The following is a 13851-nucleotide window of genomic DNA, read 5'->3' as shown; positions in this document are numbered from 1 at the left end:
TATGAAACCACTCACATTCTTTGTCTTACTTTCTGATGGAGAGGGTTCTTGTTAGCATGGGGACAGGCCCCTTTAGTATCTTCCCTCCGAAGTAGTTCTTATTTACTCTCATTCTAGGTAGAAAAGCTAGTAGCATCACTGCTACAGAGTGCCTGCTCTGTCAGTATTACACTTGTAAAAGCTTCCTTGAAATGCTCAAACTTCTCTAATGTGTACTTTTCATTTTGTATCTAAACATGGTCTCCAGGCTATCTCCCGTCTGTGTGAAGACAAATACAAAGACTTGTCAAAAGCTGCTATGAGACGATCTTTCAGTGCTGATAACTTAGTTGGTATCCGCCGTTCTAATGCCATCCTCTCCTGAGGAGAGAGAAAGGTGCAGCACCGTGAACCAGCGTCCACATGAACCGGAGGAATGCCACCACTCCACGCACACAAGCCAGCGGTGATGGTGTCTTCCAGCAGGAGGAGGAGAGGAGGGTAAAGTAGCCAAGGGAGCCCAGAGCTTGAGGAGCACACTTGGTGCAAAAGACAAGACCTTTGTCACATCGACTCTCTCCTCCTCCTAATGTATCCAGAGGTGCAAAAACAAACTTCTCTCCTTCTCTCCCCCACAGATGTTTGCTTACTATGTAGGCCTATAGCTGTGAACTCTTGAGGTTTTTAATAATAAGTAGTTTTAAATTTTAGAATTTAAACACTAACCACATGACTATAGTTACAATGTTCTTCCCTCGTCTCCCCTGTCATCCAGAGTCTCGCTGCATTTGTATTTCAGGTCGATGCAGTGTTAACAAAAACAAAACAAAACATGGGACTCCTAAAGTACAAAGCCACTCTGGAGCTGAAAACAGTAGCATAGACATGTGTTGACAGTTTTTCCCTGGTTTGGCTACTAAAAGCTGCTATTATTGGTGATCTGTTCATAATCAAGAAGCTGCCCAGCAGGAAGGAATTCCAACTCTGCACCCACAACTTCACTCCAGTAGAGATTGTCAAAAGACTTTGAATGTTTTGACTGGGGGCAGAGATGCGGTTTTATGTATTGTTAAAATGTATAGGGTCCATGCTGCATTTCTTGTGAATTATGGTGCTTCTCTCATTTTCTAATACTTATATTGCTCTGGAAGAGACGCAATCTGTATATTTTTCTGAGGCATTGAATGAGAAAGTTGGTCTGGAAACATCATCACCATCCCAAACAGTGTAGCAATCCAGTGGTGAGTGGCGTGTGTGCGGCACTGCTTCTCTGAGTTCTACTGCAAATCTCTTGTGCTATATACAGTGGAGTTCCTAAAGCTGATGTTGTGCATCCATCTGGCTCTCCTTGGGTGTTTGTTTCCTGGGAGGGATTTACATTCATAGTGAGACAGTAATGAATTTGAGAATCCTGGACTACCTAAGCAGGTAGATTGAAAAATGTCATGTTCAATTGAGAATTATCAAAAAGCTTTCTATAACCGTCTGCCCCCCCCCCCCCCTTTTTTTTTTTCCCCCAAGTGAATTTTATCTTGCTCTAGAGGCTTGGGTTTTGCTCTTTCTGAGACTTTGGAATGGAGCTTACTTTCAGGGTCTGAAACTGAACTCTAAACAGGATAGTATTATTAGACTCTTCCTGTTACAAGTGCTTGTCATATCTTCCCTTCTTGGATCCAAACAGATTCTAGGTGGTTTGTCCTAGGAGCAGATCTCCCTCTGAATGGCACGGGTTTTGTGCACTTCCTCTTCTAGCCAAGGCCCAGACACACTGAATAGCAAGTCCATGTGCCTTTGAGAGTGGGGCTGCCTGAGTGTCCTCATCAGTTTGGCTGCACTCAACTGTTAAAATGATGCATACAGTCTTTTGCAGTATGCAGATATGCCAGCCCCTGGCTCCCAAACCCATGGAACTTGGCATTTCAGGTATCGATCACAATTCAATTTTGAAAATAACGCTACGTCTTCAGGTGGTTTTCCTTTCTCATGTTTGTATTAAAAGAAAAGCTAATAAACTCTATTTTAATTAAATTTAAAGGTGAATTGAGTGTTCTGTACAGCTGTCTGATTTCATTTCCCCTCACGAGTATTTGGTGCTGTGCAGCTTCTCTCAAGTATGAAAAAAGAGAAAAAACCCAGTGGTGTGCGTCAGGGTCCCTCCATTCCTTGTACCAGCCCTTCGCTTTCATCATATCACAGCGACTTGTGAATGTCTGGGGAGCAGCAGCAGGGGCCACTGGGCAGCTGTGAGTGGCCTGGTGGCAGCGTGGGGCAGGCCCCTGGCAGCCTGCTTCACCTCAAGGCCTGGTAGTGTCTTGCATGGTGGCCTGGCTCTTCCCACCTGTCGTTTGGATTTAGAATTGAACTGGGCTGCTCAAATAACTACTCCCTGACAGTTTCTTTGCACTGAAATGGCCTTTAAGTAGGGCCTGTCTCTCTGGAGGTGATTTGATGTTTTAAGTCCTCCCCTGAGAAGCACTAAATTGGAAGCTATAAGTGACCAACTCCTGGATTGACTCGTGACCCAACTGCTAAGGAGCTTTTCTTTCCCTAGCACTGCCAGGTGCCTTTGTGGAATTGGTCTGGATGCACTTTGCTGGAGGCTGGCACATGGCTGTGAGGTGCTCAGCAGAAACTTGGGGCTGTCATTTACCTTTTTAGCCAAAAGAGATGGAGGCTCTTCCTGCTGGCCTGGATGGCAGGTGACTGACAACTTGAGCTGCTGGCTGTTTCTGCAACAGATCCTGCAGGACACTGCTGCTTCAAACTTAAATTTGCTTTGAACCTTAACTGGCTTTAGTTTTATTGTAGTGTAGCCCAGAGCATGTTGTCAATAGGATTTTTATCTGTTCAGAAGATGCTAAACAGGGCTCAACTACAACTCACCTTCTTAAGAGAGGAAAAATATCAATTCCATTTAATGTTTAACATTCTGGTCCCCCTAAAAGAGTTAGATTCTGGAAAAACTGCTTGTCTATTTCTTAGGTAAATGAAAAGTAAACGATACAGCTCCCTTTTGAAGGGATGAGCAGTGACAGTGTTTCAGAAAGAATTACATTTAGGTGGTTCTGCTGGAAGGTGAACTGTGGGGGGTGGGGATATCCTGTAACTTTCACTATTATTTCCATGTTAGCAGCACTTTTCTCAAAAGGGCAGAAGAAAAATTACAATCATAGAGTACTGGTGTTACAGAGCTCCCAGGGAAGAGCCACCAGCTCCAGGATCAGGGTACCCAACAGCTGCATAATATTTGATCTATGTTGAGGTGACCTCTGCCTGCATTCAGTTCCCGGGCAGCACTCCCCATCTGGCAGTAAATATGGTTTGCAGAGACAATAGCTGTGTTATGGCCCAGCAAGAATAATGTGAGCACCAGCAAGAACAACAGGAGCATCATGCGTTAGCGGTCAGCAGGGGCAGGGAGTTGTGGATGTGTGTGTGGGCTACGTGCTGCCCTTGGGCTTCAGCAGCCCTTTCCCTTTGTGTACAGGGACTGTGTATTTTGTTTCTAAGGGAATTTTATGAGAACTACTCCAGTGTGGGTTTGGCAGTTAAGAGGACAGGCACTTCAGGGCTGGAATAAATGTCAAGACCATCGCTTCTGGATAAGAGTAGAGGCGTCAAGCATAACCTGAGCAAGCAGAAGAGGGCAGAAGAGCAATTGAGGCAAGAGCTTGCCCAGGGGGTTGGCAGGCGTGCGTGGGGCAGGGTGAGCTGAGGTGTTCACAGCTCAGCACAGGGCAGGCTGCTGCCCCCCTCCTGCGCTGGTATTTCCCACAGCACATTACACACGTTATCTGGGAAAACTACACTTGCACCAAAGAAGTTGTTTGACGATATATAGTGAATTACAGGGTGCTGCCAAAGTGCCTGTAGCGCACCTTCTAACACTTGCCCCCCCTGCCCCGCCCCAGTTGCCTAGCTAGGGAAAGAGCATTTAACTGACTGAACAGGGGCTTGTTTGTCATCATAGGTTTAAAAAAGTCTCAGGCTGCCTTTGTGGACAAGGCCTTTTTTAGGTGAAACAACCACTTTGGCTTTCGCTCTGTGATATTAAAACCTTTTGAGAAGCCACATGGTCCCCATGCTGTCAGACACTGTCATTCCCCACACCCCCCAGCCTGAAATTGCACTGCATTTGCCACTGTTTGAGCCCAAGGAAGCCAGGGACTGCCTCAAGGGTGGCCTAAGTTGACCAAATGGGGGACAGCGAGCAGGGGAGCAACGCAGCAGCACAAGCATTGGGCTGGGCTGTGTGTGACCACCTGTGTGCTCGCAGGAACAGGGTCCTGCAGGTGATTCACAAATGGCTGCCTGCAGTAATGGCCCTTCCCTCGCTGCGAGAAACAGTGACTCAGAGTAGGCAGCGGATGGCAGCTCTGCCAAACTCTTATTGACTGAGGTGCTGAGGACACGGCGGCTTCCTGGGAGGTGAGGATGGCAACAAGGCTGCGGGTGAGGTGCTGGAGTTGCTTCGGGAGGCAGGTGGGGCGTCTGCAGCTCCTCAGTGAGAACCTCAGGCTGAGCTGGTGCACGTCTCCTCCACACCCCAAAACAGTTGCCATGCGTGTGCTAGGCTCAGCCCCTGACAGTGCGTTTCGCCTGAACCTGAGCATGGGGGGGCAGCTCACCTGGCACTGAGGTGAGTCAGGCTGCAGCTGTCAGGTTTATCACTGGGTGCTGGAATGCTGCTTCCAGGTAAGAGATCCTATCTAGTGGGACCTGCTGTGTGCCTACACACCTAACTAGATAGCAGACTCCTCCGCCATTAGTCACCACGGAGCCGGCCTTAACCCCTTGCTGTGCTTCCTAAAGTGCTCCTCCCAACATGAGTGAGCGCACAGCAGATGGCAACACGGACCCTCAAGTCGGCACAGCATCCTGCTTGGCTAAGAGCTGTCATCTGCTTGGCCTGAAAAGTATCAAAGGGCACCTCTTCAGGGCCTGATCGCAGGGCGAGGGACTGATACTATGCAAACTGCAGAACGCCAATAAAAGTTGATCGTTAACCCCCTTCTACCAGCGAGGTGTGACCTTGGCCTGTCAAGGAAACACGCTGTCAGCGAGGTCACGGGCACCAGCCAGCAGCACAGCCTGCCGGCACGGCAGCCCCCAAGGCCTACGGCCAGTTCAGTGCAGAGCTGGGCTGCTGCACCCAGGCTGGGACACGGTGGGCCACGGCATGCCAGCAGCGGGGGCACGGGTGTGTGACATCCCCTGGGCCGAGGGCAGTGCTGCATGGGGTTCCTGCACACAGAACATGCTGTTCCTGCACCATGCTTCACCAGCCCCCCCCACGATCCCTAGTGATAAGAGCCCTGCGCAGCCCTCCAGCACATGCCTCCCCATCCCCCCACAGTTAAGTTTTTACGGTAATTAATATTCTAGCAGAAGCAAAGAAAACGAAAGACACTTTTTTTGTCCTCATAAATAACTAATCTCAATACTTCTCTTTTTGAATAAAATTTCTTCAGCTTTTCACAAAATATAGTACAGTTATTTAAACAACATTGAACAGCATCAGTAACGGAAGAGGCAAAAACCAACATGTAAATTGGCTACAGCTTACAGGGCTGACGGCAACAGCTCCTTCCCCCTGCTGCCACTTGTTGCCGAGAAGCCAGGCTCAGACACAAGTTGATTGTATTAACCTACTGTTAGATCAAAGCTGAAAATGCTCTTGCATTTTTCAATAGGCAACGGTTTGTAACTAATCTTGGACTTCTCTTTTTTTAAAAACAAAAAAAAAGCTTTACACAGTCAGTTGCACTTTGGAAAAAACAAAAACAACAAAACACCACCTTTGACACGGTTTTGTTCATTGTATTGCATGATGTGTGTTTAGCTGTATCTACAAAAGGCACTAAAGAAAGAGAGGAGTCCAGCGAGGCGTGGATTGGAGCAGGTTGAAGTCATTTAATGCCCTGGATTACAACACGAGACTACCCACAGCGTCTCTGCGCCTGACCTGCCTTGCTGCCGAGAACACACCTGTCCCAAACCCGTATCAAAGGTCACTGCGGCTTCCATATGTACAAACCAGACTATAATACAACTATTTACAGTTTGTAACACAACATGGTGCAATTCTGTCCGCAATGAAGTACTGCAACACGCTGGAGGGAGCGAGCCCTCTGTCGCAAGAGTGCTGATATGTGCGGCAGAGCAGTCCCTGCCGAGCCCTCAGCCCCTGCACCGCTGGCTCCTCTGGCCAGAATGCCCTAGAGACACTCCTGCGGCACCTTGGCAGGACCTTTATCAGTAGATGTGCCACTTGAGCCTCCCCTCACTTCCCAGGCTTTGGTTTTAAAATGAGGTGGAAACCTTCATGACTGAAGTGGTCCAAGGGTGTTGAGAACAACATCAAATCCCTGCAGTCCCGCGGGAGCAAAGCCAGCAGTTGTTCTCCAGTGCTCGAGCAGCTGGGTCACGGTGCCACGCTTGAAGGAGGGCAAAAAGGACTTGAGTAATGGCTGGGCAGTTACATACATGATCACCACTTAGGGCAGGGGAAAAGAAAAAAAAAAAATCGGGTGTTTTCACAAGTGGGCTGAAGCCAGAGGCAGCTACCTCTTGCCAGCTGTGCTACAGCCGGAGCCCCTCGCCCTTGCTGTGGGCTGCATTCAGTGAAGTTACAGCAGGGCCCACACACCACCCCACCCCCCACCCCCCCCCACCCCCCCCCCGTTGCCATCATTCTACTTATCGAAACCCAGCTGTCACCACCACTTAATGCCAAGGCACCAGTTCTGTCAGTGCTCTGCTGCTGCCTGACCTGGGAAATGAAAAAGGCTTGGGAAGCTGGAGGAAAGGGAGTACGAGCGCTCTGCTGAGTTTTCCTAAATTAACCGCTCACTCTCAAACTCAGCACCGTCTCCAGCAGAGGCGCAGCTTTGAATAAAGCAGCAAGCGGTGCTGAAGCAGGCTGGCTGGAAAACTCAGCTGCTCCCTGGGAGAGACAGCCAGCCACCTGGCTCAGAAACCCCCCCATGCACACACTACCTGCGGCAGAAGTGCAACGCCCCTTTTTGGGTTGGTGGTGCCCTGCTCAGCTGCTGCGTGGGGTGCCACAGCCGGCAGGCTGGCACGGGGCTGGTGGGCAGCACGCGGGGCTGCCTACCTCACCCCAGGTAACCCGCACGGCCCGATGGAGATCCGAGAAACTCACCCCGCTGCAGAGGCGAGAGGTGCGGAGCAGCATCAACCCCTGCCCAGGGCACACGGCAGCTCAGGAAGGGGCCTCGGCTCCTTGCAAACCCGGCACGGGGATGGCAGCCTCGTCACCCGCACAGGCCCCCGGCTCTCCAAGGGCGGGTTGCTCCACGGTGCTCCACAGGCAGTGGAACTGGCTGCCCATTGCAGAGCACCTGGGAGTCCATGCCACAGAGCTGAGCCCCACCGGCCCCAGCCCCTGCCCAGGGAGAGCTGGCACACGCTTGCCAGGGGGAGAAGGGACCTCTGGGGTCGCCTGGTCCCCACCTGCACTGCACAGTTGGGACCCTGTCCCTGCCCACCTCGAGGGCCAGGTGGTGGTTCCTCTCTGCAGCCCCTTCCTCCTGCACCACCACTGCTTGCAAAGCCCCCAGCCTGTGCAGCCCCCTCCCTCCACTCAGCGTGCTGCTGCCCAAGCGGGGCCAGTGGCAGCATTGTGCCAGGGGCTCCCAGCCCTCTCTTCTGCAAGACAGAGCTGTGTCCGGGGGCTCTGGGGGCACCATCCTGCTCTGCCCCGGGGGGCTGGTGCAGCACGGCAGAGAGGCAGCCCCCACTGCCAGCTCTCCCCAGCCCCCTCACCTGCCCCACAGGGCTCCAGCGAGCGGCTCGGTGCCAGTGCCAGCAGATCAACCAGGGTCAGGGGCCATCACCGGCCCTGCCTGCTGCAGCTCCCCCCTTCACCCCGGCGCCAGCGAGACCTGCCCAGAGTCATGAGACACAAATCAGTGCCTGAGGGCTACCTGACTGGCCCGCAGACAGCAGCACCCCAGGACCCCAAACAGGGCGTGGGACCCCAAATGGGGCATACACAGCGGCGCCAGGCTCCAGGCCTCCCTGTCCCTCTGCCCCCATATCGCTGGCAGCACGTCTCCCTGCCCCACCTGGGGCCGCAGCTGCTCCGTGCCCCATGGGCACACATGCTCGGTCCCGGGCAGCACTGCCACGGTGGGGCTGAGGATGCTGGGGGTGGCCCAGCTGCCACCCCCTCTTCTGTGGCCCAGGGTCTTTGCAACCCTCTCCTCCCTGTGGCTGGGGTCACCGAGGCTCCTTCCCGTCACACGTGGGACAGCGGGACCTGCTTGTGATAGGAGGCCATGCTGGGCAGCACCGTCCTGCCCGCCAGCGCCGGGCTGGCCTCGCCATACATGGAGGCGCCCGCAGGCTTCCTGGCCCGGCAGCAGCGGGCTGTGAAGCGCCTCCAGGACTCGAGCGTCTTGCCAGACCAGATCCAGACGCCGGAGGTGATGCCCACCACAAGGCACATGAAGTACTTGAGCATGAAGACGGCGTAGTCAGGCTTGGGGCGGTGGGGGTCCCCCGGGCAGGAGCAGTTCTGCGCCCGCTCCCACGCCTCCCGGTTGTGCTGCTCGTAGATGTAGCAGGCGATGACGATGGTGGCGGGCACGGTGTAGAGCACGGTGAAGATGCCGATGCGGATCATCAGCTTCTCCAGCTTGTCAGTCTTAGTGCCGCCCTGCTTGATCACGCTACGGATGCGAAAGAGCGACACGAAGCCGGCCAGCAGGAAGAGGCTGCCGGTGAAGAGATAAACCACCAGCGGTGCCAGCACGAAGCCCCGCAGGTTCTCCAGGCTCTGGTTGCCCACGTAGCAAACCCCGGCCACCGGGTCACCATCCACAGAGCTGAGTGCCAGTACAGCGATGGATTTGGCACTGGGGATGAGCCAGGCAGCCAGGTGGAAGTACTGCGCGTAGCTGGCGATAGCCTCGTTGCCCCACTTCATGCCGGCGGCCAGGAACCAGGTGAGGGACAGGATGACCCACCAGATGGAGCTGGCCATGCCAAAGAAGTAGAGGAGAAGGAAAACGATGGTGCAGAGGGCAGGGCCCGTGGTCTCATAGTGGATGTGGTGGTGCTCCGGGTTGCAAGCCACACTGGCATGCCCCGCCACCAGCCGCACGATGTAGCCCACAGAGACGAAGAGGTAGCAAGCAGAGAGGAAGATGATGGGGCGCTCGGGGTACTTGAAGCGCTCCATGTCGATGAGGAAGGTGGCCACAGTGGTGGAGGTGGAGAGGAAGCAGAGGATGGACCAGAGGCCGATCCAGAAGGTGGCGAAGGTCTTCTCATCCTGCGTAAAGTAGGGCTGGTAGCAGGGGATGGCACAGTTGGGTACCTGCCCAGTCCTGATGCGGTTGTACAGCGGATGGGACTCCTTGGAGATGGGGATCAGGGGCGCTTTGCACTTGCACGTCCGGCCGCAGTCCAGCCCCGAGGGGCGCTGCCCGTCGTGCGGCGTCAGGTTTTTGGCCGCATCCTTGGCCGGGCGCGTGGGCTTCCCGAAGAAAGGCGGCAGGGTGGTGGCTTCCGTGCGGTTGTACCCCATGCAGAGCACCTCCGTGTCCCCCAGCACCGGCAGGCTGTCGCAGCTCATCCTCTCGGGCCAGGCGAAGCCGTACTGCTGCATGATGGGCGAGCAGCCGGCCTTGGCCCGCTCGCAGACGGAGCGGCAGGGGGGCAGCGGCTTAGTGTAGTCGGGCAGGCAGATGGGGGTGTACATGCTGCAGAGGAAGAAGCGCAGGTCCGGGGAGCACTGGATCTCCACCAGCGGCCAGAACTGGTGCACCTCCAGCCCGGCCTCGTCCTGCGTGTCGTGGTTGAACTGGTTGGGCATGTAGGTGAGGTTGTAGCCGATGCCCTTGCACATCGGCACCGTGATCTCCTGGCACACCAGCGCCTTGGAGGCGGCGCGCCCCGCCGCCGGCAGCCCCAGCAGCAGCGGCAGCCCCAGCAGCAGCGGCACCGGCAGTCGCCGGCCGCCCATCGCCGCCGCGCGTCCTACCGCCGCCGCATGCCCCGGGCACCCGCGGCCGCCGCGCCGGGAGCGGGGCCCCGCCGGGACCGCCCGTGCCGCCGCCGCCGCCGCCACCTGCGCTCTGGGGCGGGCGGGCGCCCCCGCGCCGCGCCGCGCCCGCGCCCCGCCCCTCGCCCCGCCCCGGGAACGCCTCCGGACCCCGCCCCGCCGCTGGCCCCGCCCCCGCCGGGGCTCCCGGGGGCCGCCCGCGGCACCGAGCCCCGCAGCACCGAGGCCGACCGCCCCGGCGGGAGACCGCGCTGCCCCCCGGCACCCCCCCGCCGGGCCCCGGCTGCTGGAGGCGTCCCGGCGGAGCCCCGCCCGCCGGCGCTCGGACACACGCGGCGGCCCCGACCCGGACGGCGGCGGCGCGGGGGGAGGCGGCGAAGCGCGAAGGTGACGGTGCTGCCCGACCACCGACCGCTCCGCGCCCGCCCCCGGCGCCCTGTCTGCTGCTGCAGGGACCCTGACTCCTTCCCTCCCGCCCACCGTGCCCCTCCCGGGATCCCTCGTCGGCGGGAAGAGCGGAGCGGGAGGGGAGCAGCGGCCAGAGGAGGTGGCAGGAGAGGTCCGGGGCCTCACCCCACCGCAACGGGATGGGGGCAGAGGGGGGAAGCCCTGGGGCGGGGGGCTGCGTGCGGGAGTCCTGCCCCTACTCCGGCAATCGACCATCAGCCCGGGTACAAGGGTCACGGCAGCATCTCCCGCTGCCGCCTCCTGCCGCCGCCCGCCCCCGGAAAGCCCAGCCTCCGCGGGGAAGGGGAACCGGCCCCGCCGCCGCCCGCCCCGCTGGCAGGGCGCAGGCAGCCGCGCTGCCGGCCCGGGCCCGCCGCTCCCCGGCAGCCGCGGGAGAGGCTCCGCCAGCCGCCTTCGTGCCGGCGGGCGCCGGGGCACGGTGCCAGCGAACGAGGCCGGCTCTCTCGGGAGAGGCTGCCCGGGGCCGAGGGCCCTTCCCCGGCGCCCCGGGAAACGCGGGCTGCCGCCGGAGCGCCGCCGGGGATCCCGTCCTGCCGCGCTCAGGAACGGGCACCCGCGCGCCAGCAAACACCCCGGCGAGCAGCCCGGCCTCCAGCGGCTGCCACTGGCCCTGATGGCCACGGCACGCCCAGGGCAACCAGGGGAACAGACCCGCTCAGAAACCACGTTTGGGGGTCATGTGCTGCACCCGCTACGGCAGCACCCCTGCTGTGGCCGAGGAGGAGCTCCCTGCACGGGGGCTCCCCGCTCCTCCGTGGATGTGGATGGAAGGGCAAGTAGGGGCCGAGGACTCGCAGCCCACGCTGGATCTGCCAGTCGAGACGTACCCCCAGCGCATCGCAGGCGGGGGCCTGCTGCTGAGGAACCACAGCCAGCGCCCACAGTAGCCCCTCCCACAACCAGAGCCCAGAAAGCAAAGACTCAAAGCACGATTTGGCTCCTGCCTTCCGCCACAGAGGTCAAATCTGGCTCGCCTATCGCTCTGTGGCCAGTGGCTATTGCACCTATGGGTGGAGCACTGATGCTGCTACCAAAGTCCTCGGGGATTTTAAGGCCAGAGACCTCATTACCACCTCTGACATCCTCTGTGTGTACAAGCCCACCAAGTCTAGGCATGCATATCATTTGGCACTGACAACCTTGATGCTTAACAACTTTTCTTAAAAAAGGCCAAAGAAAGCTCAAGTCCCTATCCCTCTTCGCTTTACGCTATAAGCTTTGCCTGTAATAAAGCTACACGGAAGAGAATTACAAGTCACGTGTTCCTTTGGAACACAGTGGCATATCCGCGTAGCAGGAGTCATAACTTAATTCTCCCCAACAATGAGTTTCCGTGAACTAGCAGCCCAGCAGAAAGCAATCACAGAAAGTTTCATTATGGCTTTCAGTTGATTATCCAAATTATAGCTGAGAGCAGAGGGCAGGCTTTTTATTATCATCATTGCTGTACAATTAGAAAATGCTGATGAAGCTCCACAAGAGCAGAAATTCTCTTTGCCAGTATTTTTCATTTTTAAAAGCGTTCCCTTGGGCAGTATCTTGGTTTGATTCGACACACAATGGGGAACAGGTACGTAGGTGGGAAGGGAGAAGATAAGAAGGGAAAATTGGGGCAGCTCTTCATTTCAGTTAATCTATCAAGTCTTGTAGCCTGGTTCAGGTTTTGCCACTCCTCCAGATGTATCTAATTCTTAGAGCCTGGCTGTAAATAATGCTGTATTTGCTACACTGGGGACACATAAAATCCAATTAAGAGCCAGGTAGACATCTGTTGGCTTGCTCTGTGCTTCTGTTTCCTATGAATACGCAGCAGAGCACCAGAACAGGATTAAATATGGTGTAAGTGCAAGTACAGTTGATAGGCTTGTTATTCATCTCTACAGTGCTGTATAAGAGTACAGTGCTTTATGTGCATCCAGCACTATTAGCGACAGAAGCTGTGACTGCACAAAACCTACTGTGCCAAACCCTGGAGACAAAAGAGAGAGTGTTTCCCGCCCCTGAGAACTTGCTGTTGTTGTTAAAAAAACTCTACAAATTGTTAGGAAATCACTTTACCTTTAATCCACGTGCAGAGGTGTTCCTGAAGCTCCACTTGGGAGTCCAGCTAGGCCCTGCTTGTGGGTCCGTCCCATGGGATATGGGGCATGGGCTGCCAATATATGTGTCCTCATGGACATACCTTCCACCCGTTGAGGCATTTTCAGTTGGGATGCAGCAGTTCCTGGTAGAAGCAGAAAGTAAAAAGGAGGTAAATATTTCTGTATTTGGTTCTTTCACTGCTGTATTGTCAGCCTACACTGTTTACCTGGATAAACTGCCTTTGTGAAGGATACTGTGACTTTTAAAAGACTTTAGAAAAGGGCTAAGTGAGCTTCCTTTGTAAAGACTAGCTATTGCCCCTGCCCTTGTTAGAGAACTCAGCAGACTTTTCCAAAGAGCTTTTCAAGCCAGGCTCTGGGCAGGGACAATGCCGGGGAGCAATGATCTCGCTCTTGGCTTTGCCTGTACCAAAGCAAGGCAGGAACCTCCTGCCCCTCTTGTTGTAGGACCAGCACGCCATCCCTGGCCCTCGACCCTTCTTGCTTGGAGCAGCAAATCCTGGTTTTGTCTGCACTGCTGACGAGTCTCCGGCTCCCAGGAAGGGAGCGGTGGGGGCCCAGCACAGGTGACTACAGGCTGCTGGTGCCGGTGGGCAGCCTGCCAGTCACCCCAGCTGGAGGCTGTGCTAGCTCAGGCGCTGCTCGAATTAGCAGTGACCCCTGACAACCAACTGCTTGAGCGAGGGGTTGCTGAGGACCGCAGGGTGGTTTGCAGCAGCACAAGACTGGCAAGGCTGTGCCTTACTGCCTGTGGCGGGTGCAGGGACTGACAGCCGTCATGTTTGGCATCATGATGCAGCCAGCTCCAGCACAGCAGACCCACCATGTGCTGGTACAAAAGGAGATCGATGTTTCCCCTACACACAGGACACAGTTGCATGCTTCCACCCACGGCAAGTGTTTGCGTTCCCACCTGAGAGTCGCAAGGCTATGGGCTGCCAGCACTGCAAACCCTGGCACCAAGCACCTCACGTAACTGGACCTGGAGGGGGGCTCCTATATAAGAGACCAAGATGTTTGCTGCCCCACAGGCAGGAGGGACCTGGCAGGCAGGGAGACAGGGCAGCTCTCAGCCCTTTGTGAGCAGGCAGAGCAGAATGAGAATTACTGCCGGCATCTGCAGGGGAACCCTGGCACCTGAATCCTACCGAAGTGCAACAGCAGCAGGGGCAAGCATTTCCTTTTAAAAGCTGTGGGCTGGGACAGGAATTCAGATTTCAATCACTTGAATGCTTTTCACCATGAATGCCTTGCTGAAACTCCCTTGAA

General features: G+C 56.0%; 3 protein-coding genes across 3 annotated transcripts in view; 1 reads left to right on the top strand and 2 right to left on the bottom strand.

Annotated features, from left to right (window-relative positions):
• The window catches only part of CCNYL1 (cyclin Y like 1), a 35588-nt gene extending 33581 nt beyond the window's left edge, over window positions 1-2007 (top strand). The window contains exon 10 of the mRNA XM_074872943.1: window positions 248-2007. Coding sequence (XP_074729044.1) covers window positions 248-364 — 117 coding nt within the window. The 3' untranslated portion in view covers window positions 365-2007. The remainder of the gene's footprint in view (window positions 1-247) is intronic.
• The window catches only part of PLEKHM3 (pleckstrin homology domain containing M3), a 137190-nt gene that overhangs the window by 6814 nt on the left and 116525 nt on the right, over window positions 1-13851 (bottom strand). Inside the window, exon 15 of the mRNA XM_074872921.1 lies at window positions 12539-12704. Coding sequence (XP_074729022.1) covers window positions 12539-12704 — 166 coding nt within the window. The remainder of the gene's footprint in view (window positions 1-12538; window positions 12705-13851) is intronic.
• On the bottom strand, window positions 5871-10003 carry FZD5 (frizzled class receptor 5). The gene has a single exon (XM_074872920.1). The coding sequence runs from the start codon at window positions 9971-9973 to the stop codon at window positions 8243-8245; it is 1731 nt and encodes a 576-aa protein (XP_074729021.1). The 5' UTR covers window positions 9974-10003; the 3' UTR covers window positions 5871-8242.

This window comes from Strix uralensis, chromosome 6 (assembly GCF_047716275.1).
Source record: "Strix uralensis isolate ZFMK-TIS-50842 chromosome 6, bStrUra1, whole genome shotgun sequence".
Lineage (NCBI taxonomy): Eukaryota > Metazoa > Chordata > Aves > Strigiformes > Strigidae > Strix > Strix uralensis.
Note: the sequence above shows the minus strand (reverse complement) of the source record. Positions and strands in the feature narration are given on the sequence as shown.